A 26,462-nucleotide genomic window follows, 5' to 3' on the forward strand; every position below is an offset into this window, starting at 1 on the left:
AAGGAGCTGAATAGGAAGAAAAGGAATGAGAGAGATAATGTCGTAAAAGAAAGTCTAGAGAAGAAATATATACAAAAGAAAAAAGAAGTGCAGATATTAATAAGAGAAAAGATAACAATATATGAAAAGAAAATAACAGAAGAAATAAAAAGAAACAAAAACAAAGAGCTCTGGGAAAATATTGGTAAGTTAAGAAATAAGCAAAAAGCCAAAAAAGAAACAATACACTTATATAATGAACAGGGAAGCAAGCTAAATGAGGCTGAAACAAAGGAAGAATTAGTGAATTATTGGAGAACCATTTACAGCAAACACGAAAATAAAATAAAGGAAATCTGGAACGAAGAGAAAAGGATGGAATATGAAAATGAATTGGCAGCAGAAGATGATATCATAAAAATTGGAGACTATAGATTCCCAGAAGTACTAAGAGAACACATGGACCTAGTGATGGAATGCAAAAGGAAGATAATCCCAATGCAAGAGCCTGTGATAACCAAGGAAAAAGTCATAGCTTGTCTAAGTAAGCTCAAAGCTAAAAAAACTGCAGGCCCAGATGGAATCAAACCAGAGCTTTACAAAGCTTTAATGAAGAGCAAAACCTGTATAGAAGTACTAGTTAGGTGTTACAACAAAGAACTAGAAATCAAAGAAAAGCCTGAATCTTGGAAGAAATCTAGAACAAAAATGATAGAAAAGAAAAGGAAACCAAGGGCTAAGGATTTAAGGCCTATAGCTTTATTAAATATATCATACAAAGTATTCATGATGCTGATAAAAGACGAAATAGAAGCACACCTCAGACTGAATGAACAAGATCACGAATGCCAAGCAGGATTTACAGGAGGGAGTAGGATAGAAGATAACATCCTTACACTACAATATGGTGTAGAAGAGAGCTACAGGAATAGAAAACCATTAATAGTAATAGCTATCGATTACAGTAAAGCATTTGACTCGGTAAAACGAGAAGTCATGATTGAAGTTATTAAACAGTTCAAAATACATCCAAAAATCATAGAGGCAGCAGTAAACATATATGAAGGGGATAGCACAATAATAGACCTAGGGGAGGGAGTAGAACAGGAAATGGGAATTACAAGTGGGATTAGGCAAGGTTGCACAGGCTCTACTTCACTTTTCAAACTAATGACATATTTAATAATTAAGAAAATGGAGGAGGAAGGGACAGGATTTGAAAATGAACTAGTAAAGATAGGGACACTTTTCTTCGCCGACGATGGATTAGTTCTAGCAAGTAATATAGAAGACGCAAGAATAAACATAAAGATTTTAATAGATATAGGGAACAAATGTGGGCTAGAAATAAATAAAGAGAAAAGCAGCATCATTATTTTCAACATGAAAGATAAACCAGAAGAGATAGAGAACATAAAGGTGAGGGAGAACATTACATATTTAGGAATAAAGATAAATGACTCTAGAAATCTGTTTAAGCTACAGAAAAAAGAAATGTTGAATAAAGCACAGAAGTTAGCCAACCTAACCTACTCCGTGATAGAAAAAAGCTGCAACAAAGTTCTAATAGGGAAAACATTCTGGAAAAACATAGCTCTACCATCAATCTTATACGGAACCAATGGTTAATCTAACAGACGCAGAAATAGAAAAATTACAAAGAATAGAGAATGGGGTATATAGGAAAATATTAGGGGCATGTAGAAGTACAGTAGTAGCCACATTAAGGGGGGAGATAGGAGCTTCTTCAATGAAAAGTAGAATTATGAATGGGAAGATAAGCTATGTAAATAATACTTTAAATGGACGGAAAGAGATACTGAAGAAAATAATTACAGATATGCAAGAAAAGGAAAGAAAATGGTGGAAAACTGTGGAAAAGTACATGCATGAAGTTAAAATAAATTTAAGAAAATTAGAAGGAATGTCCAGAACAGAAATAAAGGACAAAGCCAGAATATGGGACACAGAGAGGTGGAAAGAAGAGTTGGAAAATAAAGTGACTGTGAACATATATAAAACGTGGAAAAGAGAAATAAAAAATGAAGAAATTTATGACAACTCTATGGGTTCAGTCCTTCTCTTCAAAGCCAGAACCAACTCTCTTAATTTAAATATAGCAAAAAGGCACCAGAAGGAGAACACCTGTTGTCCTTTTTGCAATGATGCAGTAGAAGACATATTTCATTTCCTTTTATATTGTGATACATATATAGAGGAACGGGTTAAAGCAATAGGGCTACAACAACCCTATGAAGAGAAGGAAAGTGACGTAGTGGGAAAATTTCTATTTTCAGGTAACAACGAAATAAGAAAAGAAACCATATACTTGATGTGGAAAAAAAGAGAGAAAAAAGGAAAGAGCTAAACAAATAAACAAACAAAAAAAAAACCAAGACTAAGAGGCGCCGTTGCAAAGACATTGCCTCGAATCATAACTACTACTACATGAGGGACCAAGAAATACAACAAAATCATATAGAATTGTGTATAAAACGCATATAAAAGTTTATCGTTTAACGAAGGCAATGTAGAGGCTACTAAGCTGATTAATTAATTAGGTGTCGAGTAAAAAGAGAAACTCAAATTGAACGTAACGACATTTCCGACATCTAATAGAGGTGCCGTTACATAAGTAAATCATTACTCTACCACCAAAACAAAGCGGTTATTATTTTGACTGTTATTCTGATCTGACATTTGTGTTATAACGAGGTTATCAGTTGTGAAAACTTCAATTCATAAGGAAAATACTAATAATGGAGTGATTTGAAAGGTAACTCTCCCATTTTGTCCTAGTTAATGTAGAATTTAGACTGACAAATTTGGGTGTTTTGCAGAACGACTGGATCAAACCTTTCCGATGTGTCAATTGAAAGGTGGGGTTGGGGTACAGAAGGGCCAAAGTCCCCCCCCCCCCCCCCTCCCCCTCAAGCCGAGTCAGGTCATAGCTTCCTAACTGGAGTAGTCTATAATTTAGGCAATGACAAATTTGGGTAGTTTGCAGGACGACTGGATCGAGCCATTCCGCTGTGTTACTTGTGGGGGGGAGGGGCTTCAGAAGGGGGCAAAGCCCCCCAGCCAAGTTAGGGCACAGGTACCTAGCCAGCGTCCTAATTTAGGTTAGGTAAGATCTGGTTAGGTCAGGACATGGTATCCAAGGGAAAGTTAGGTTTGTTTTGTCTGCATTACCTAGGCTACTTGTTCCTGTTGTTCTAGCTACACCCCCCCCTAAATTTCTATATTGTTATTTACATAGGTATATAGGGCCTAGCTAACAATATTATCTACCCACATAGGCCTACCTGAATCATAGGCCCGGGCATTGTTGACCATTAATGTTTGTTTTTCCATCTTCAGCATAACCTAGGTAGGCAGTGGTGGATTTAGGGTGGGGGGAGGGGGGCTGAGCAGGCCATGATGTAGGGCCCCGCACCTCAGCAAAAAAATGGTAATTCTAGGGAATAACTCCGCTAGGCCACCCTCCGAAAAAGTACTGTTTATCAGTGTTGTCAATTGGTAGGTATGTGTTTACCCTCCAAACTAGGTATGTCACTTACACAAAACCGGGGAAATAAGTGAAATTAGCGTATCTATTGGTAGTATATATACATAGGGTAAACAACTGCATGGACTAGCTCAACACACCGACGGTCACGGATGGACACCCTCCGAAAAAGTACTTATAACGCATCCTGACACCGGAGGTGGGCATCAGTCGTGGCTTGTTGTTGGTGAAGAACGGAGCTAAAGACCTCTACTCTCCTTTCGAAGTAAGTATTTTCTCCAAAGTTAGAAATTAAGGCCAAATTTAAAGCATTAAACAGAGGGTAGTGAAAAGGGTTGCCAATGCAGTGCAAATCTCACCAAAACGCTTTCGAAATTTGTACTTACGCTTAAATATTTTAGAAGATTGACGCCATCTCGATGTTTGCGGGGTCGCTTATGTCAACAAACTTCCCATTTCCTGTGATAAATCTGCACACCACTTAAACCCATAGACGGGGCCACTATCATCACAAGAATCAAAACACGGTCACTGGGCACGACATTTTTAAGGAAACAACTGTTTTGGTAGAAGAAAATGACGAAGCGTGCACTAGATAATTATTTAGATAAATAGTAAAACATCAATATTTTACATATTTATGATGATTAATTTGAAAATATTCGTTATTGAAAAAGTAACTCAATTCTGACTCAAATTTAAGTAATTATTTTTTGGAATTAGAACGTTCTTTTAAGTCCTGTATTATGACGTCACGACATCTTGACTTTCGTACCTATTGTAAATGAATTGCTATACTCAACTTTCTTACAGAACAGTTTACCAGTTATTCATGCAGATTGTTATCAGCTATTCATGTAATTGTTATAATCGTAATGCGCATATATATCTTTATTATTTACTTTTTGGATACATGAAGATGTTTTACTGCCGGATTACCACCGTAGTGTGACACAATCGCTTTCGGTCCCTGAGCCTCTGTCTGTTTTCACACCATAAGAAATTATTGGGGCCGAATTTGCAATGACCAGAAAGTCGTTAAAAGAGGAAAGTTAGCATTGAGGGGCGGCATATGTTTTAATTGAGAAAAATACAAATTTATACAATAGCTAGCTTGTAAAATATACTTGATTACAAAAAACTTGATTGACAACTAAGCAGCATACCTACTATGGGTTTCAGAGATAGTGCAAGCACGTTTTTTGGCAATATTTCTGTAACGAACACTCGTATCAGAACGAGATTTTGCTATAGTGTATTACACCCAGTGCTGTAATTTAGAAGGGTATCGTGAATCACTAATCGTAAAGAATAACGACACCAAGAGACAAAAACTCCATTATCCAGAAATGGATACGAACACACGTAAAAAGCTCCACCTCCACCGCCACCCCTGTCCTTCTTCCTTCCTTCACCTTCCTTTCTCTCTCTCTCTCTGTTGCCAATTGGTATGTGTTCACCCTCCAAACTTACACAAAACGTGGAAATTGGTGAAATTAGCCTATGTATTGAAAGTATATATACATAAATATTAAAGCAATTTTATCATTATTGCATTACTATGACAACTAGAATTCATGGAAACAGTTTATAATAATGCATCGGCATATGTGTGAAGCTCCACTAATGGGGCAACAATGATTTTGCCATTCTTAGCATGCAAACATTAAAGGTTACATTTATTTCTGGCATACAGTTATTAAAAAAATCAAAATACTAATATAGACTTAAATCAATGAAAAGTGCTAGCAAAAAAAAAAATAATAATAATCCACTAATCGTCATCTGCTACACGATGGTTTTCGGCAGCCAGATGTACGACAAGGTTAGAAACATTTGATTGTATCTACTTTAGAAATATCTGTAATTTTTCGGGGTAATTTGGTTGCAAAAACGGGGTAATAGACATGAATTAAATAAACATTTTGAAATAACAAAGTAAAGTTAAACTAAATAATGATTAAAGTAAACAATTAAGGGAATAAAACTTTGCACATCATAAACAGTGTCGTCTGCTGCTGCTCGTAACTGTGTTTGTGGATTGAGCGCTTAGGAACCAGGAGCAACAACATGGTTCAAGTGCAATGTGGAGTGAATTAAGACCAAAATGTGTATAATAACAATCAAATAAGCACTGTGTAGTTACAGTTGTGATGGCAGTAAGGATAAAACCACCGATTACAAGGTAAAAATGCATTCAGTTCAAACCATGACCCAGGGAATACGTAACAAGTTTCATACTTTCACTAATGTAGGCAACAAAATGTTGTTTTATTGTGCTGATTACAACTGCAATCTTGAGTAAGATCAATAAAGGTTACATATAATACGCTAACATTGTTCAAATGAGTGCTGGGAAAGGTGGTCGCCATCCGTGACTAGACCGGCCAGCCACAAGATCGCCGCCATATTGGATTTCAAAACTGCCTTGAAAACATATTTTACGAAGAGCATCACATGCTTATTTTAGTTCGTACGGGGCTTTCTTATATCACATTATGTTGACGAAACTTATTCCTCGTGTCGTCTGCTCGTAAATATACATCCAAAATATTTGTTGTCGTCTGCTGCTCGTAACTGTGTTTGCGGAGTGAGTACTTAGGAGCCAGGAACAGCAACGTGGTTCAAGTGCAATGTGGAGTGAATTAAGACCAAAATGTGTATAATTACAGTCAAATAAGCACTGTGGAGTTTTAGTTGTGATGGCAGTAAGGATAAAACCACCTATTACTAGGTAAAATTGAATTAAATTCAAACCATGACCCCGGGAATAAAAAGTTTCATACTTTCACTAATATAGGCAACAAAATGTTGTTTTATTGTGCTGATTACAACTGCAATCTTGAGTAAGATCAATAAACGTTACTTATATACGCTAACATTGTTCAAATGAGTGCTGGGAAGGCTGGGAAAGATGGTGGATTGTCCGTGGTTAGACCGGCCAGCCTCACGATTGTCACCATATTGGATTTCAAAACTACCTTGAAAACATATTTTACGAAAGGCATCACATGCTTATTTTAGTTCGTATGGGGATTTCATATATCACATTATGCTGACGAAGCTTCAATCTTTTGAATGGTATGCTTAAAGTTGAATTGTATTCTTGTTTCACCAATTAAATATCGAGTGAATAAGGCCTGGCCAGTGTGATGACAATGGATCGTCCGTGATTGTTTACCCTATTTTGCCGTGTTTAGTACTGGCCCCTGGGGGTTAATTACAGTCAATCCCCCCAAAATAACGGTAAATTCTTAATAAAATTCTTAATAAGCAACAAAAATATGATAGGAAACTGTAATTTCCAAAGAAATACCCTATCCAGAGTAACTAGGTACCTAGATTTACTACCAAAATTATTTATAATAATAATTACAAATACTAGATAATTTATTAGTGAAATAACAATGAATTAATAAATATATGTAAAGGAAGGACCCACTTGCTTGCCCTTAATGAGAAGGCCTCCAGAGGCCACCAGCCTAGGTCCCCATACACCCTAAATCCTCCCCAGAACCTAGGCCGCTCGGTCATTTACCCTAGGCATACAAATGTTGATTATAGGTACCTACAGTAATTTCATTCATAGTCAAGCTAGCATATACATCTGAGGTAATAATATTAAGGTTAATTACAATTTACTGACAAAAAAATGTAAATTCTTAACAAGCAACTAAAATATTATTAGAAAAATCAATTTCAAAAGTAATACCCGATACAGAGCTCTTGCTCAGTTCTACCAGAGACATAAACCATAGGCTACCTACAGTATTCCATTTGGTAATAGTGCAGGGTAGTGACACACTCTCATGCATGATTTCATGTTGCCTAGGCCAAGCAGAGGAGACAGCAAATCCCATTCGAGCTGTTTTACCAAGTTATAGTTACTGAGATATTTACTATCTTTCATATTTGTTTTACCAATTATTCCAGGGGGGCTCGTACAGAATAGTACAGCACTTATTGCAGTGGTGCTGGTATTAAAGTGAAACTTCACACTAAAAGAAACAAATATCAGAAACTTTCAAAGTACTGTACACATTAAAACTGAAAAATTATATTTTCAAGTTCTAAATGTGATAATGGTTTGAAGTAAAATTTTACCCCCAATTGAAAAAGGATGTTTTGGCCTGCTATTAAGGGTATCGGCGGGGTCGGGGGTTAATTTTGAGTGACGGTGTTCAACCTTGCACAGGTGTTACCTCTAGTTTGACTAAAGATGCACACAAAATTTCAGGTGAATTAGATAAGGGATTTTGACGTAGGAAAGATCTATTTCTGGGCTCAGAAACTTTTTTTAACAAATATTTTTCTTTAAAACATAGCATTTTGTATTTGTTTTTTAAAGTATATCTCCTTCCTTATTTATCATTCAATTTAAAGAAAAAAGTAATAGCAGAAAGTTTAATACCTATCAAATAAAACGGCAAACTCAGAAATCTAATATGTAATGTGTGCTATTTAAAAAAAATATTTTTAAAAATTCAATAAAAAAAATACCCTAAAATTATGTACTAGATATTGGTAAAAAAAAAATTTTTGAGAGAAAAAAGAAAAATTAATTTGTTGATGTGTTCTCTCACTATCTTTATTCCAATTGCTTTTTGAATTATTAAAATCCATTCAGAAATAAGGGAGTTTTTAGAATTTGAATGTAGGAAATGTATGTTTTGAGAAAAACGCAGTTAAAGTTTGCTAACCATTTATTTTGCTTTTATAAGCATATAAAGTTTCTTGGAAAAGCCTACATGGCGTCTGTTTCCTTCTTTTTTATAAGAGATATTATTCCCTTTAAAAAAAAAAAACATTTATCACTGAAAGAAAATAGTTTATATTATTTTTGGGAGGTTATCGTAGAACGCCACTCTACTCTTGTGCTGCCAAGTTTTTAGAAGGCTAATGAGCCCCTCCTTCATATCCTCCTTTTGATGTTCTTTGCTTCTTTTGCTTTCTTGAATGCATAGCAGACATTCGTTTCCTGGTCTTCTCTTTCATCTGAAGGCCTTTCAGGCTTTCTCCTGTCATTTTTCTCATAATAGGCAGCAATAAACTTGGTGCATAGCCAATATTTTGTTCCATTGCAGCAACATGTTTTGATATATAAATGAAGCTGCTGTTTCACCGATATGTTCTGTTTTCACACTTTCATTAGCCTGGACTTTGGTATATTGAAAAACAGATGGCACCTCACACTTACACTTTAGTTTCAAGTCAACATCAAAACTGTTTTTATCAATTTCAAGTGTTATATTGCTGTCACACTGCCCGCAATACGTCGAACTAACAGCGTCTTGTAGAGCTCTCAAGGGTAATGAAGCTTTTTCTCCATCATTGCTTACACTCAGAACATCTTCTTTTTCAGTCATATAACTTCTCAATAAAAAAAAAACTCCTTAGGTTGGCTCCTGATAAAACACCGACAGCAATTACATCTTGAAAATGTTCATTCTCTTCCTTCTCCCCCTCCTCATCATCAGATAACTTCAAAACAAAGTTGTCGGTGCTATCATCATCATCATCTTGATATATTTGTGCAAGGGAATAATAGATTTCCCACGGAGCTTCGTTATAGGAAGTATTTGGCATCTCTTCAGCACACATGTGAGAAGCTACATTAGCTCTCTATACTTTTAGTTTCAAGATAAGTTTTGATATTATGAGAGCTTGCTTCCCTTCATTTACTAAACTTCTTTTTTGGCATGTTAGTAGTATACATAATACACAATTGATGTCTAAAAGTCTGAGGAAGTGTTGCAATTAATTGAAAATAACAAATACTTGATTGCATAAAAAAATACAAGAATTCTCTCTCGAGACAAGTGGCTCACGTTATTCAGTCATGGGAAGAGTTGCCATCTCTATCAGGAAAACATATTGTACGGCATACGAAACAAAATGCAATGAAAAGAAACTCAAATACTTAAAGAATGAATGCAAAATGAAATAGTAAAACCACCCCTAACCAGACCTTTAATTCTCTACTTGGATGTGGCCTTTAAATTGGCCTTTAAACCATTTAAAACGCTTTGTATCGATATTATCTTACGTGAGGAAATGGCTGGGACCCAGATATATGGAAATATGACGATAACTCATTTTCATGAGTTTGAGCCAATATCGCCAAAATTACAGGCCGCCGATACCCTTAAGCTGGCTCTATCCTAAATATGCCAAAGTTTTGGCAGATTTATGGTCACTGACCTGTGGAAATGGCATTTGCAAACCTTTATGCACCTTAACCCTCCTTTATGTGTTTCAAGTTTTTAGATAAATGAAAATTAGAAATAAGTAACTTACATTGGTCAGTAAAGTAAGATATACATAGGCTTGGTAATATCAGTTCAAAAAAAATACATAGGCTTGGTAATATCATCAGTCAAAATAAAAAAAAAGATGTTTATTTTTATAAATATTAATGAACACCTATAAGTTTATATAAAGCATTTACCATAAATGTAGCACAGGTGGTTGCAGAAATGCATCCTAGCCTAACATTCCATAGTCCAAACCCAAACTTAACTTACAGTACATACTGGGTCCTTACATCACTGGGAGCTTTGCTTCCCCTAGACCCTCCATCTTTATCTAACATAGAGTGTACCATTAATCATAAAAGTGAAATATGTACAGGAATTCATCTGAGCCTAAACATGCACACTGGGTCCTTACTGGCATGTGGCCACCCCTCATATCCCTCTTGAGGTTGGAAGGTACACTGAGAAGGCCCACATTACCTCTTGTCCCATTCCCAATCTGGTTAATGGATCATTAGTCAAGATTTTCTCGTAATACTGCAGGATGGTTGCGTACACATCATTCTCTCTCTCTCTCTCTCTCTCTCTCTACTAGGTCGGGGTAAGAAGCCCTTAGTTAAAGGTTAGGTTGAGATGTATCCCTATTGAAACATGACTTTGGTCAGCTTTCAGGTTAACTGCAACCCATAGAAATAGTGTATGCAGCTCTTCTGCGCTTTGGATATACTGATTTATTTATTTGTTCTTATAGGAATGCAACCAATTGCCAAGGGAATGCAAGCCATTGCCTTTTTGTAGTATTCCAAGAGTGAGCTGGAAATGGGCATTGAAGCTTGGTAAGAAGCTTCAATAGATAAGTAAGTATGTACATTTTTGTCTTGTGTTAATAAATGAACCAGTGAAATACATGGACAGTGTACTTGTGTAAAATATTTTATAACTTTCTTTTGAAATTCACAGGTCTGTTGATTAATTCTTGTAAGACAAGATTATCCAAAATGGCGGTAACTTGTGTTATGAAACAAGTTGAGGAGCGCCATGTTGCCAATGAAATCACAAAATGCATCTGGTCACCAAAAATGGATTTAGTGGCTATTGCCAATGTCCAAGGTAAGGGATGCTTTTGTAAAGCTCCATGTAGTTAAGTTTTTGTTGGTATAATCCATTTTTTAATCTCTTCATATTAACCCTCTTACGCCGATTGGACGTATTAAACGTCGAGTCAAAATGTCTCCCGTATGCCGATTGGACGTATATACGTCGGCTCAAAAAAGGTTTTTTAAAAATTCGCGGAAAAATACTTATAGGCCTACTAGCCGAAAACTTTTGAATCACGCGCCTTGGGGGATGCTGGGAGTTCATGGATCAAGGCGTTGTTTTGTTTACAATCGCTACGCAGGCGCGCAAGCGCGAATTTCTTTCTTATCGCACTAAAAAGTATCAGTGACACATATCAAAAATTATTTCGTCACTTTGACATAATTTTTGCACCATTTTAAATTATCCTTTACATGAAGTATTATATATGAAAATGTGCGCAATTTCATGTAAAATACAACAAAAAATTACTCATGATTGTAGCTTTTATCAGTTTTGAAATATTTTCATATAAATAACGATAAGTGAAAAAATTTCAACCTTCGGTCAACTTTGACTCTACCGAAATGGTAGAGAAACGCAATTGTAAGCTAAAATTCTTATATTATAGTAATATTCAATCATTTGCCTTCATTTTGCAACAAATTGGACGTCTCTAGCACAATATTTCGATTTATGGTGAATTTATGAAAAAACTTTTTCCTTACGTTCGTGCGATAACTCTTCCGATAAATTTTTTCATGCGATTGTCCTAATGTTTGCACCCTTTTAAATTTGCCGTTACATAAAGTTTTATATATGGAAATGTGCGAAATTTCATGCACAATACAACAAAAAACAACCCATGGATGTAGCTTTTGTCAGTTTCAAAATATTTTCATATAAATAACGTTAAGTGCAAAAATTCCAACTTTCGGTCAACTTTGACTCTACCGAAATGGTCGAAAAACGCAATTTTAAGCTAAAACTCTTATATTCTAGTAATGTTCAATCATTTACCTTCATTTTGCAACGACTTGGAAGTCTCTAGCACAATATTTCGATTTATGGTTAATTTATGAAAAAAAAAACATTTTCCTTACATCCGCGCGGTAACTCTTCCGAAAAAATCAGAATTTTTTTTGTGCGACTTGTCGAAATGTTTGCACCATTTAAAATTAGCTGTTACATGTAAAGTTTTTATATATGAAAATGTGCGCAATTTCATGTAGAATACAACTAAAAACAATGATTGAAGGTTGTAGCTTTTCTCTTTTTTTTGAAATATTTGCATATAAATCACGATAAAATAGAAATAAAATCACGTTCGGTAATCAATTTGACTCTACCGAAATAGTTTGAAAACCGCAATTGTAAGCTAAAAAACTCTTACAGCCTAATAATATTCCGTCATTTTCATACAATCAACTTACCTGTCAGATATATACATAGCTAAGACTCCAGTCGTCCCCGTGACAGAAATTCAAATTTCGCGCCACTCGCTACAGGTAGTCAGGTGATCTACCGGCCTGCCCTGGGTGGCAGGACTAGGAACCATCCCCACCCCCGTTTTCTATCATATTTTCTCTGTCGCCGGTGGTATCAACATTGTTGTTATTACCTCCTGACTTGGATTCTTTTTTCAACATTTGATCAACGTTTTTTTCGACTTTTGGTGACGTATTTGGATCGTGTTTTGGCATTCGCTACTGTGGACTGTTTTTTGGAATAACTCTTTTGGATTTTTCTCAGGAATGTCTGATTCTAATGTGAGTGTGAGAATGTGTGTGAATGTAGGCTGCAGGGTGAGGATACCGAAAGCTTCGGTTGATCCTCACACTGTATGCCGTAAATGTAGGGGAGTGCAGTGTTCTGCTATTAACACTTGTAAGGAATGCGAGAGTTTGAATGCAGAAGAATGGAAGACTTTGACTTCTTATTTGAAGAAGTTAGAGAGGGATAGAGTTAGAAGACTGAAAGGTGTGAATTCAAGGCCTATTGAGCCTTTAATTGGTAATTCTAACCCTACTTCTGGAGATCTCCCTATAAATCTCATTCAGAGTGTCTTTCGGATTCGGCATCGGAAATCGCCAATCTGAAAGCGACGATTCGAGACATGAAGTCCAAGATGGCGGACTCGAAAGGTAAGGCTAGTGATAGTGAAAATTTTAGTGAAGTGAGCCCTATCAGTGTTGTGGAGGGGGCGTTTGATCGTCCCTGCGGCGCTCCCAGGCCTAGACCTCTTCCAAGCTCACATGCCCAGAGGAGAAGGAAAGTCGAAAGCCTTAAGGAGGTCGGAGGGAATCCCCAACGGTCAGACGTCCCTTCAGCTAGCTTTGCTTCATGGCAGCCAGCTCAAGGACGCTACAGGAAAAGCGTCCTTCGCGAGTGTTTCTCGTCCTCTCCCTCTCCCTCTACCTAAACGAGGGTGGAAGGAGTCGAACTTATCGAGACCGCTGAAGCGTTCATATGAAGCAAGATATCGACTCGAGCCCGGAGCGCTTCTCTGATGACGCCCCGTCTGCTATCAAGAAGGCGAAGGTGGCGTCAACGTCACCTGACGCTTATGAGGAAGTACCTTATCATGCTGCTTCCCCTAGTGATGACGAAGGGCGCCAGGCGCTAGACGTAGGAGAAGCGTCAAGGAAGATCATTATGGCGGTGCAAGAACAACTTTCATCTCTTGTGGGAGTTTTAGCGCCCCGTCGGAAGGACGTGACGCTTCCTATTAAGAAGTCTCGTCCTCTCGCTCCTGCTCGGAAGACGTCTTGTAGAAGTGAAGCGTCAAATCAAGAGGATCGTAGACGTGACGCTCCGTCAGAGATTGTGACGCCGAGTAGGAAGCCCTTAGAAAGCGAAGCGTCTTCAGACGCGAAGCGTCATCTAAACGTCAACAAGAGACGTCATACATGACGCTCGGAGAGCGGGAAGCGTCATACATGACGTCTTCTAAAGCGCGAGAGAAGCCGCAGGTTGTGACGCCTTCCAAGTCGATCAGAACGGGAAAAAGGAAAGACTTTCATTCCCTTAGCCCCTCTCCGACAGGAGTTTGTCTCCCCCAGAAGAAGAAAGTTCTGAAAGGAGAGCAGAAACTCAGGATTTTCACGAGTTCGAACGAAACTCGGAGGATGAAGATCTTGGAAGAGAGGGCTTGTCAAACTATAAAGTAAGGGTTTGACTACCATGCTTCTGGAGGAATACGGAGACGAGTTGACTCCGGCTGCTCCTCCCTTCTCCCGCGCTCGCTCTTTTCGAGTGCGAAGGCGAAGAAGACTTCGTCTTTTCTGAAGATGAAGCCCACCATCTCGATGAAGCGGGCTTTGCACGCCTTAGACGCCTGGATGAAGTCGAAGAAAGACTTAACCAGGACGTATTTTGCATGCCTCCAGCAAGGTTAGCTGGGAAAAGAGGCATATGGTACAAGACGGGGGGAGGATATGGGTATCGCTCTCCCTTCGACTACAGAGGCAGCTTTTCGACGTTAGTTGACGCGTCAAGGCGTCCTAGTCTTAATTCTGCCCGCATTACTTGGAGTATTTCGGAACTGGATCATCTCCTCAAGGGACTGTTCCATGTATTGGAAGTATTCAACTTCTTAGATTGGTCCCTTGGGGTGATGTCCAAGAAAGCTCACGATTCGCAGGGAATCGAACCTGAAGCCTTGCTATGCATTTTGTCGTGCATCGACAAAGCAGTACAGGATGGATCTTTGGAAGTCTCTGCATTATTTGGAGCAGGTCTTTTGAAGAAAAGGACAGTGTATGGCGCCTTCTTAACAAAGGCAGTCGCATGCGCAGAGGGCAGCTCTGCTATATGCACCTCTTTCGGACTTTTTGTTTCCTTCTAAGTTAGTGAAGGACGTAGCTCACTCTTTAACTGAGAAGGCGACACAGGATCTTCTGACGCAGCTGCTAGGAAGAAGAAACCTGCTTTAGTGTCGGACAAGAAAGAACCTAGCACTTCTAGGCAGCCCTTTCGAGGGGGTCCGATCTCCAGACCTCCCGCAAGTAGGAAGGCTCCAGAGAGAAGAGGTAGGTCCGCCTTTCGTCCCTTTAAAAAGGGCAAATGAAACATTTCTCCTCCAAACACCAGTAGGTGCCAGACTCCTGGAATTCGTGGAAGCCTGGACACTGATAGACGCGGACGCGTCTTCACTAAAGATCATAAGGAAGGGATATCGTATCCCTTTCCTGAATACTCCGCCCCTAACGTCTATACCGAGGGAACTATCAGCCAAGTACAAGGATCCTGTGCTGAGGGATAGCTCTTCGATCAATGGTGGAACAAATGTGGGACAAGAGTGCAGTAGAACTAGTACTGGATCAAACTCCCCCGGGGTTTTACAATCGCCTTTTTCTAGTGGCGAAAGCCTCGGGAGGCTGGAGACCAGTACTAGACGTCAGCGCTCTGAACAAATTTGTTCAGAAGGAGAAGTTCTCCATGGAGACTTCTGCTTCAGTCCTAGCGTCATTACGACAAGGAGATTGGATGGTGTCTCTAGATCTCCAAGACGCCTACTTTCACGTCCCGATCCACCCTTCATCGAAGAAGTACCTCCGTTTCATGACGGGGGGAAGGATCTTTCAGTTCAGAGCCTTGTGTTTCGGCCTGTCCACAGCTCCTCAGGTCTTCACAAGCCTGATGAGGAATGTGGCGAGATTTCTGCATCTCAAAAGGAGAGTGAATGTCTCGATGTACCTAGACGACTGGCTCATCAGGGCCAGATCGGAGAGACAGTGTTTGGAGGACCTAAAGTTAACACTACAATTGACCAAGGCGTTGGGATTGCTTGTGAACCTCGAGAAGTCTCAGATGACCCCCAGACAAGACCTAGTCTATCTGGGGATTCGGATGGATTCTCGGGGTTTTCGAGTTTTTTCCTTCGCAAGAGAGAACAGAAAAAGGTTTGAGGATAATCTCTCGCTTCTTAGAGAAACAGCAAACGTCAGCGAGGGAATGGTGGAGCCTTCTGGGGACGCTTTCCTCGCTGGAAAACAATTCTTCCCTCTCGGAAGACTGCATATCCGTCCACTTCAATTCTTCCTCAAGAAGTCTTGGAGCTGGAAAAAACGGACAACTGTCGGACGTTTTCCCCATTCCAATGGAGGTAAAGGCACACCTACAGTGGTGGTTGCGGCCCATCTGGAAGAGAACAAAGGGGTCTCTTCTAAGTTCAAAGAACCCAGACCTAGTGTTGTTCTCCGACGCGTCGGAGACGGGTTGGGGAGCGACATTAGGCCTCGGAGGAAGTGTCAGGCACCTGGGAACCAGCACAGGTGTCCTGGCACATAATTGCAAAGAGCTCTTCGCCGTTCACCTGGCTTTGAAGAGTCTAGAACCTCTGGTGGAGAGACAAGGTAGTACAAGTAAACGTGGACAACACCACCGCACTTGCCTACATTCGAAAAGGGAGGGAGGGACTCACTCCTCGTTCCTTTAACGAACTCACGAGGGACTTATTACTTGGACGTCTCACAGGAACATCTCCCTGTTGACAAGGTTCGTACAGGGAGTAAGGAATGTGAGGGCGGACAGGCTCAGCAGGAGGGAACCAGGTCCTTCATACAGAATGGACTCTGAACGAGGAAGTATGTCGCGATCTCTGGTCTCTGTGGGGAACTCCTCACGTGGATCTATTCGCAACATACATTTTCAAAAAGGCTCCCAGTGTTTTTGCTCGGTCGTGGAAGACCAAGAGCAATTATGGTAGACGCCTTCCTGCTAAACTGGTCTCGAGTGGACGTGTACGCTTTTCCCCCCATTCAAATCCTGGGGTTAGTATTGAAAAAGTTTGTGGCGTCAAAAGAGACGAGGATGACTTTAATAGCCCCCTTTTGGCCGGCCCAGGAATGGTTCACGGAGGTGGTAGAGTGGATCGTAGACTTTCCAAGATCCCTACCAGGAAGGACGGATCTTCTCAAACAACCACACTTCAAGAGGTACCATCAAACCTCCCCGCTCTCGCTCTGACTGCCTTTCGACTATCGAAAGACTTGTCAGAGCGAGAGGCTTTTCTCGCGAAGTGGCAAGCGCGATCGCGAGAGCTCGCAGAACCTCCACTTCGAAAGTATACCAGTCGAAGTGGGAGGTCTTTAGAAGGTGGTGTAGAGCCAAGAAGTTGTCCTCCTCCTCTACCTCTATAGCGGAAATTGCTGATTTCTTGCTATTCTTGAGAGTAAAATCGCATCTAGCTGTATCCACAATAAAGGGATACAGGAGTATGCTCTCGGCTGTGTTCAGGAACAGAGGTTTAGATCTGGCAAATAACAAGATCTCCACGTCTCATAAGATCATTTGAGACGTCAAAGTCTAAGGAGCCAGTACCTCCGAACTGGAACTTGGACGTAGTCCTCAAATACCTGTCTTCGGATAAATTTGAAACCTCCTCATCAGGCCTCATTTAGAGACGTAACTAGAAAATGCCTATTTCTTTTATCGTTAGCAACGGCAAAAAGAATTAGTGAGTTACAAGCTCTGCAGGATAAAGTAGGATTCAAGGGAGACTCGGCGATTTGCTCGTTTAAGACTCTGTTTTTTAGCGAAAACGAGAATCCCACGAATCCCTGGCCTAGGTCATTCGAAATCAAAGGAATGTCTAGTCTCGTAGGCAGAGAAAGCAGAGATGGTCTCTATGCCTGTTTAGAGCTCTGAAGTTCTATCTTCATAGGAAGCGTCAGTTGGGAGGCTCTAGACAAGGTCTTTGGTGCGCAGTTAAAAGACCCCACAACAAGACTGATGTCAAGAACGCTCTAGCGTTCTTTGTAAGAAACGTCATTACGGACGCTCTCAACTAAGGTCTGTCCGACGAACCAATTACAACTTCTGAGGGTAAAAGCTCATGAAGTACGAGCGGTTGCGACGTCTCTCTCGTTTTATTTTATAAGAATATGTCGCTTAAAAACATATTAGATACGACATATTGGAGATGCAACTCGGTGTTTGCATCTCATTACTTGAAAGACGTGCGTGTGACGTATGAGAAGTGGCTTTTCTCTAGGTCCTATCGTATCGGCAGATACGATTCTGGGTACGGGAGCCGACACCATCCTTAATATGTATATACTGTTCTTCTGTTGGATATGGTCGAGAATCTCTTCGAACAATGGAGGATTCAGGCCGCACGGGAGGGCGGCCGTCTATGTTGTTCATAAGAGAATTCTCGTCATATCCAATTAGTTGAGTATAATTTTTTTTTTGAAAAATTATGTATGTGTGCGTAGTGGTTTTTTGAGTTACGGTTGTTGTGACGAGTTCGGGGATAACTCGTAACAATCCTTAGTTCTAACACATGGTTAGGATCAGGTGGTCGGGTTGGTTGTTTGTGCTCCTTGTCATAAGGTGTATTGTCATATAAGTTGGATCAGCACCCATTGACAAAGTCCTTTTAGGCTCTGCTGAGTAAGTGGGTAAGACCCCATCGCAGACCCACAAGAACTCTTGGCCATAGATCACATATCTCGCTAAAGTTTCTTGAGGTGATGCAGACTACTGGGCAAACACCCACCAAGTCTACCACCTATCAGGTAGGAACCAAGGTTTTTTTATTTATACCTACAACATATGTTGTTTACCTGTCTATTCCATATAGTAGCTGTCTCTTTACCCTCCACCGAAGGGTGCCAATCAGCTATGTATATATCTGACAGGTAAGTTGATTGTATGAAAATGATATTTGTTATGTTACAATAAAGTTTCATACATACTACTGGCAGATATATACAATTAAAGGCCCACCCAGCCTACCGCAGGAGACAGGTGGAAGAGAGAAAATATGATAGAAAACGGGGATGGTTCCTAGTCCTGCCACCCAGGCAGGCCGGTAGATCACCTGACCTACCTGTAGCGAGTGGCGCGAAATTTGAATTTCTGTCGGGGACGACGGAGTCTTAGCTATGTATATATCTGCCAGGTAAGTATGTATGAAACTTTATTGTAACATAACAATATCATTTTTCTCATTTTTGAAACAAATTTGAAATCTCTAGAACAATATTGTGATTTATGGTGAATTTTTGAAAAATATATTTACCTTCACTCCGCGCGCCGATTCGCGGCCGCAAGTCTCCGAAATACATACATCGCATTATCCTAATATTTGCTCCTTTTCACATTAGCCGTTTATAGAGTTTCATATATCAAAATGTGCGCAAATTCATGAAGAATACAATAAAAAATAAGTAAAGGTTGTAGCTATTTCCATCTCCGAAATATGTGCATATAAAAAAATATATATATAAAAATTTTGACATTCGGTCAAATTTAACTCGTCCGAAATGGTCGAAATCTGCAATTCTAATCTAAAACTCTTACAGTATCGTAATATTAAATCATTTGTCTTAATTTTGAAATAAATTGGAAGTCTCTAGAACAATATTTAGAATTACGGTGAATTTTTGAAAATAAAATTTTTTTACGTCCGCGCGTTACGAATTCGTACATCATTTTGTGATATAATGTTTTTCCGGTGTTTGCTTTTTTATTGTTTTTACAATGTATTATATATCAAAATGATTGCAATTTAGTGTACAATACAATGAAAAAAAAAGTAACTCGTTAGCTTTGACCGTTTTTTGCACAGCGTGATTTGAATACAATTATCTATGAATTTTTTTTTTTTCGCTACCATATCTCGCATTATTTACATATGATAATGATATTATTTTTGTACATGAAACTTACCCAGCAGATATATACGTACTTAGCTATAGACTCGGTCGTCCCGACAGAATTTCAAAACTCGCGGCACACGCGACAGGTAGGTCAGGTGATCCACCATTCCCGCCGCTGGGTGGCGGGGTCTGGAACTATTCCCGTTTTCTAAGCCATAATTTCTCTGTCGGTTGAACGGACAACACCTATTGTTCGTTCCTCCATCTTGGATTTTCTACTCGTTTGCCGAGAATTTGGATTGGTTTTTTTGGGTGACGTATTCTGTTTTTTTCTCTGGCTTGGCATACGCTTATTGTGGACTGTTTTTCGACTTTGGTTTTGACTACTCTTTCACGATGTCTGACGCTAAGGCTTCACCTATGTTTAGAGTTTGCAGTAGGGAAGGTTGCAAGGTTAGGCTGCCTAAATCGGCAGTAGATCCTCATAGTATTTGCGCTAAATGCAGAGAGAATGAATGTTCTTTTAATAACACCTGTGTTGAATGCGAGAACCTTACGAGCTTGAATGGAAGGAGTTATCGTCATATGTTAGGAAGCTTGAGAGAGATAGAGTGAGAAAGGCTTCAGCTAGGTCATCTAGTAGATCTTGCTCTTTAGAACAAGAAGTTAACTCTCCTACTAACGATTTTCCCTTAGCCTCAGCTGCTTCTCCCTGTTCTGAATCCAAAGATTCTTCTTCAGAGAGGGAAAATGTAAAAGCTTCAATCAAGAAACTTCAAGCTCAGCTACGAGCTCTAAACGAAGGTAAGAGTGGTGATAGTGACTTGTGCAGTGTCCCCAGTGCAGTGGAGGGGGCGTCTGACCGGTTCTCATTGCTCCTAGGCCTAGACCGCTTCCAAACTCCCAGGACCAGGGAGGAGGAATGTCGAAAGCCGCAGGGAGGATGCAGAACATCCCCAACGGTCAGGCGTCCCTTCGGCAGATCCTGTTGTAAAGTCCCAGCTGCCTCGGATTGCCGCAGAAAAGGCGTCCTAAGGGAGTGTTTTTTCGGCCTCAGACTCTTCCTCTCCTAAACGAGGATTGGAGTTCGGCCTCTCTTTCGCCCTTTGACCCTTTGAGAGCCTGGAAGGCGCCTAAAGGAGACGCGGCTGATTCCAGCCCAGAGCGTTTTCCCGAGGATTGGCCTTCGGGACCTAAGAAGACGAAACAAGAGGAGCCTTCTCTTCAGGATCCTACGAAGAAGTTTTTGATTAATCTGCAAGAGCAGTTAGCTTCTTTAGTAGGCTCCTTTGCTAAGGACTCGACAAGGAGGAAAGATGTTTCGCTCCCTGTTAAGAGTTCCGCTAAGCGCCCCTCTTCGTATAGGAGAGAACCCTCACAATCTCCAGGGCGTTTATCGCCTTCGTCGAGAGACTCGTCCGATAGGAGTTGTTCTCCTGAGAGAAGAGTTTCTTTCGCCCTATAGGCTGTCTTCTCCGAAGCGCCCTCTGAGACGCCGCGAATCGAGCAGAAGTCTCGATCGGTTTAGGTTCAAGGAACCGGAAAACCGATTTAAGTATCAGGATCCTTTGGGTCTGCAGGACCAGGAGCCAGACAGGCGCAAAGAGGCAGCAAGACGCAAGAAAGGGCGTCAAGAGCCTCTCAGACCACAGGATTCAGGACGTCAGGATTCTGCTAGAAGGCAGGAATCAGGACGCCATGAGTCAGGGCGCCAGGAGCCAGGACGCCATGAGTCAGGGCGCCAGGAGTCAGGGCGCCAGGAGTTAGGACGCCAGGAGGCAGGAGCGCCAGAGTACGTTAGGAGTCAAGAGTTAGGGCGCCAAGAGCCTGTTAAGCGTCATGAATCAGGAGCGGGGATCTTTTCAAGCGCCCTGAATCAGGGCGCCAGGAGCATAGCAAGCGCCGCGAACCTGGCGAACCGCAAGAACTAGACAACAAGAGTCTAGTAGGCGCAAGAGTTGTTTCGGACAGGCAGGAGCCTCACTCTTCGTATAGAAGTGCTAATGTTCAGCGCTCCCCTTCTCGGGAAAGGAGTTCTTTCTCCCAGGGAAGAGCCAGATCACCCCCCCCCCTCCTCCAAACGGTCTCCTTCGGTGGATCAGTTGGACCAGGTATCGGAAGACGACGAGCCAGTAGATGTAGCAGTTTCTGACTACGAGACTTTCACTTTTGCTGCTAAAGGAGTTCGGAGACTCCCTTCATCCTGCTGACCCTCCTTCACCAGGATCTTTGATGTCTAGCACAAAAGCTCTCAAGTCGTCTTCCTTCGTCAAGATGCGCCCCGCTCTTTGTATGAAAAAGGCCTTAAAGACCTTTTCAGAGTGGTTGACTTCCAGAAGGGAAGCGGGCAAGACAGTTTTTTTTTCCTGCCCTCCTTCCAAGTTAACAGGCAACCCAGAAGGTGGTACGAGACCAAAGAACCTATGGGGTTAGGCCTCCCTTCTTCCGCAGATGCGTATTTTGTTCCTTAGTGGACTCTTCCAGGAGGAAGTCTTGCTGTCTGCTAAGGCAACATGGGGCAGTGTGAGCTAGACCACCTTCTAAAGGCCTCTTTAAAACCCCTAGAAGTCTTCAATTTATGGACTGGGCTTTGGGAGCGTTAGCTAAGAGAGCTCAGGACACTGACTTTGTTTCCATGGAGGAACTTTCAAGCGTCCTGGCTTGCTTGGACAGAGCGGTCATGGACGGTTCCGTAGAAGTTGCCTCTCTTTTTGGAACGGGAGTATTAAAGAAGAGATCGGTCTTTAGCTCTTTTCTAGCAAGAGCCGTATCACCTTTGCAAAGAACATCTCTTCTTTTTGCACCGTTATCCCCGCATCTGTTTCCACAGGAGACTGTTAGAGAGGTTTCCAAATCTACGGAGGAAGGCAACTCAGGATCTCCTCACGCACTCAGCCAAGAAGTTTAGGCCAGCAGTGCCTATAGAGAAAAAAGAGAGACCCTCTTTTGTACAGCCCTTTCGAGGTGCCTCCTCTTCTAGAGCCCCTCTTAGAGGTCGCAGACCAGATAGAAGGAGTAGACCATCTAGAAGGTCCTTCGGGAAGTCTAGATGAGCAGGGAGTCCTCCAGACGAAAGTAGGCGCCCAGACTACTCCACTTTGCAAAAGTCTGGGCGCAGAAGGGAGCGGACTCTTGGTCCCTCTCTATCCTGAAAAAAGGATACTTGATCCCCTTCAGGGAAAATCCTCCCTTGACGACAACTCCAAGGGAGTTGACTGCAAGATACTCGGATCTGGTCCGAAAGCTTGCTATTTTGCAAGCAGTGGAACAGATGATTTCCAAGGAAGCGGTAGAACTGGTTCAAGATCTCCAGTCTCCAGGATTTTACAATCGGCTATTCCTGGTACCGAAAGCATCGGGGGGATGGAGACCGGTTCTAGACGTCAGTGCCCTGAATTTCTTTTTTGTCTTGAAGAAGAAATTTTCAATGGAGACGTCTTCCTCTGTTCTATCTGCTCTTCGTCCAGGGGACTGGATGGTGTCCCTGGACCTTCAGGATGCGTATTTCCATGTGCCAATTCATCCAGCAGCAAGGAAATATCTGAGATTCATGTTCCAAGGGAAAGTGTTCCAGTTCCGAGCGATGTGCTTCGGACTTTCGACTGCCCCTCAAGTCTTCACGGACATCATGAAGAATGTAGCTTATTGGCTACATCTGGAAGGGATCAGGATCTCGTTATATCTGGACGATTGGCTAATAAGAGCCCAATCGGAGAAAAAATGTCTGGAGGACCTATTAGTTACTCTAAATTTGACAAAGTCCCTAGGACTTTTAGTCAATCGCGAGAAATCCATGCTGACTCCCCAGCAGAGTATTGTCTATCTGGGGATTCAGATGGATTCTCGGGATTTTCTAGCGTATCCTTCGCAGGAAAGGAGAGAACGCTGCTTAGAAAAGGTGGCAGTCTTCTTAAGGAAAGAACATTGTTCCGCGAGGGAATGGATGAGCTTACTGGGGACCCTCTCCTCGATGGAACAGTTCGTTTCCTTAGGAAGACTACACCTACGACCCTTCAATTTTATCTGAAGGAGAAGTGGGATTGGAAGTCCAACAATCTAGGAGATACATTTCCAATCTCGAAAGGGATCAAGGAGAATATCCGTTGGTGGTTAGATCCACAGAAACTAAGCAAGGGAATCTCCCTTCGCTTACAGAACCCTCGCCTAGCGTTGTTTGCAGACGCCTCAGATTCAGGGTGGGGAGCGACCCTAGGTTCGGAAGAAGTGTCAGGCACTTGGGAAGGAGAACAGTGTCCTGGCACATAAACAAGAAAGAACTAACAGCCATTCATCTAGCTTTAGTTCATTTCGAGGAACAGGTCTCAGGTCTGGGGATTCAGATTCACTCGGACAACACAACAGCCCTCGCTTATATAAAGAAACAAGGGGGGAAGCATTCCTTTTCCCTTTACGAATCAGCAAAGGATATGCTGATTTGGGCTCAGGAAAGGAAGATCTCTCTTCTCACAAGGTTTGTGCAGGGAGAGAACAATGTCGGGCAGATCTGTTGAGCAGAAAAGAACAAGTCCTACCCACGGAATGGACTCTCAATCCTCAGATTTGCCAACAACTTTGGCATCTGTGGGGAAGGCCCAATATAGACCTGTTCGCGACCAACAAGAATCACAGATTAGAGACCTATTGCTCCCCGATCTCGGATCCACAAGCAGTAGCAGTAGACAGCTTTCTGCTAGATTGGACGGGCTTGGACGCATACGCCTTCCCTCCTTTCAAGATAGTAGGGGAAGTATTGAGGAAGTTCGCTTGCTCGGAAGGAACAAGAATGACCCTCATCGCTCCCTTCTGGCCAGCTCTCGATTGGTTCACAGAGGTGCTGTAGTGGTTAGTAGATTTTCCAAGATCGCTTCCACTAAGGAACGTCTTCATCTTCTCAAACAACCCCACTTCGACAGGTTTCACAAAAACCCTCCCCCCCGCTCTAAGTCTGACCGCCTTCAGACTGTCGAAGGACTTGTCAGAGCAAGGGGCTTTTTCACGAGAATTTGGCGAAGGCTATTGCAAGAGCCAGAAGAGTCTCTCACCTCTAAAGTATATCAGTCGAAGTGGGAGTTGTTTAGAAGATGGTGTAAGGAAAGAAAATATCCTCTTCAGTACCATCTGGAACTGAAATCGCAGATTTTCTCCTCCATATTTATTTGAGAAAAGACTGTAACCTGGCAGTTTCAACAGTGAAGGGTTACAGAAAGTTATGCTGGCCTCAGTTTTTCGACATAGAGGAATAGATCTGACGAATAATAAAGATCTTCATGACCTTATAAGGTCTTTTGAGACCACGAAAGACCATGTAATCAAGAAGCCTAGCTGGAACTTGGATGTGGTCCTCAAGTTCCTAATGTCGGAAAAATTTGTACCGTCTCACGCAGCTTCGTTTAGAGACTTAACGAGAAAGTCATTATTCCTCTTTGCGTTAGCAACAGCCAAGAGAATTAGCGAGTTGCAAGCTTTGGAAGGTAAAGTGGGTTTTAAGAAGGATTCAGCGATTTGCTCCTTTAAACCATTTTTTCTAGCAAAAAATGAAAATCCCTCAAAACTTGGCCAAGAAGCTTTGAGATAAGAGGACTATCTTCATAACAGGGAGAGAACTAGAAAGGATTTGTGTCCAGTCAGGGCACTCAAAGTTCTACCGGAAAGAAGAAGAAGTTGCTGAGAGGTACAGAAGAAAGTCTTTGGTGCTCTGTAAGAGATCCGAAAAGATCGATTTCTAAGAACGCCCTTACATACTTCATAAAAGATGTAATAAGGGAAGCTCACCTTAAGTGCGATGAAGAGCATCTCAAGGTTCTCAGAGTGAGAGCTCATGAAGTGAGAGCCATAGCTAGTCTATGGCATTTCACAAAAACATGGTCTCTTCAGGCTCTTATAGAGTCGACGTTTTGGAGATGTAATTCTGTGTTCGCCTCGAAGTACCTAAGAGACGTTAAAATTTCGTACGAAAAGTGCTTTGCTCTGGGAGCGTATGTTTCGGCGAATTCAGTGCTGGGAGAAGGGGCTGAGGCTAATCCTTCCTAATTTAGTTTAGTGTTTAAATTACTTTTTATTGGTGGTTGTTTTTTTTATTGGTTAATTGTCAGAGGGAATAGGGAACCCTCTTGCAATTCATAGATTATAACAATACTAACATGGTCAGGTGATCGGGATTGGCTTCAGTGCTCTTTGTGATTTTTTAATAACCTTAACTCTGTCATGTAAGAGGGTGAGTCTCCATTGATATGACAAAAGGTCAAGGCTCTACCATGTAAGTGGGTCAGCCCCCATTGGTACGATCCAGTATAGGCTCTGTCGCGTAAGCGGGCTAGCCCCCATTGACACGATCCAAAGAGTTATTCAACCATAGGTTCATTCCTCGTTGAAACTCTTGTGGCAGGCAGACTCATCGACAGTAGTCATGAAGTCTTCAGCCCAATCAGGTAGGAACTATGGATTATTTTATCCAAGAACATAGGTTGTTTTTTCCCTGTTTTTTAATGTATTTAGTTTAAGTATTATTTTGTTTTTAGCTGTCTCTTGCCCGCCACCAAGGGTGCCAATCAGCTAAGTATATATATCTGCTGGGTAAGTTTCATGTACAAAAATGATATTGTTAAGATACAATAAAGTTTTGTACATACTTACCTGGCAGATATATACGATTAATGGCCCACCCATCCTCCCCTCAGGAGACAGGTGGAAGAGAAATTATGGCTTAGAAAACGGGAATAGTTCCAGACCCCGCCACCCAGCGGCGGGAATGGTGGATCACCTGACTTACCTGTCGCGTGTGCCGCGAGTTTTGAAATTCTGTCGGGACGACCGAGTCTATAGCTAAGTATATATCTGCCAGGTAAGTATGTACAAAACTTTATTGTATCTTAACAATATCATTTTTCATTTCTGATGATTGCATACTAAACTTCAGGCAATGACAAAAAAATGAGCCAAAAAAGAACTCTTAATCTTTAAAACTAAGCGCACTGTGATTTTTTGAAAAAATTATTTTTTCCGCTTCCGCGCTCACTCCAAACCGGCACCGGCATA

The 26,462-nt window shown here is 41.3% G+C and overlaps 1 protein-coding gene across 3 annotated transcripts in view; it reads left to right on the top strand.

Moving 5' to 3' along the window:
• Window positions 1–2,450: 2,450 nt before the first annotated feature.
• Window positions 2,451–26,462, top strand: part of LOC135210745 (anaphase-promoting complex subunit 4-like) — a 42,577-nt gene continuing 18,565 nt past the window's right edge. Inside the window, exons 1-3 of one of the 3 annotated variants that reach the window (XM_064243574.1) lie at window positions 2,451–2,755; window positions 10,493–10,598; window positions 10,702–10,851. In XM_064243574.1, the coding sequence (XP_064099644.1) occupies window positions 10,740–10,851 (112 nt within the window). In that variant the 5' untranslated portion in view covers window positions 2,451–2,755; window positions 10,493–10,598; window positions 10,702–10,739. Of the gene's footprint in view, window positions 2,756–3,402; window positions 3,753–10,492; window positions 10,599–10,701; window positions 10,852–26,462 lie in introns of those variants that run through there. The other 2 variants (XM_064243575.1, XM_064243576.1) reach the window with 2 other exon arrangements.

Source organism: Macrobrachium nipponense, chromosome 4 (genome assembly GCF_015104395.2).
Source record: "Macrobrachium nipponense isolate FS-2020 chromosome 4, ASM1510439v2, whole genome shotgun sequence".
In the NCBI taxonomy this organism is placed as follows: domain Eukaryota; kingdom Metazoa; phylum Arthropoda; class Malacostraca; order Decapoda; family Palaemonidae; genus Macrobrachium; species Macrobrachium nipponense.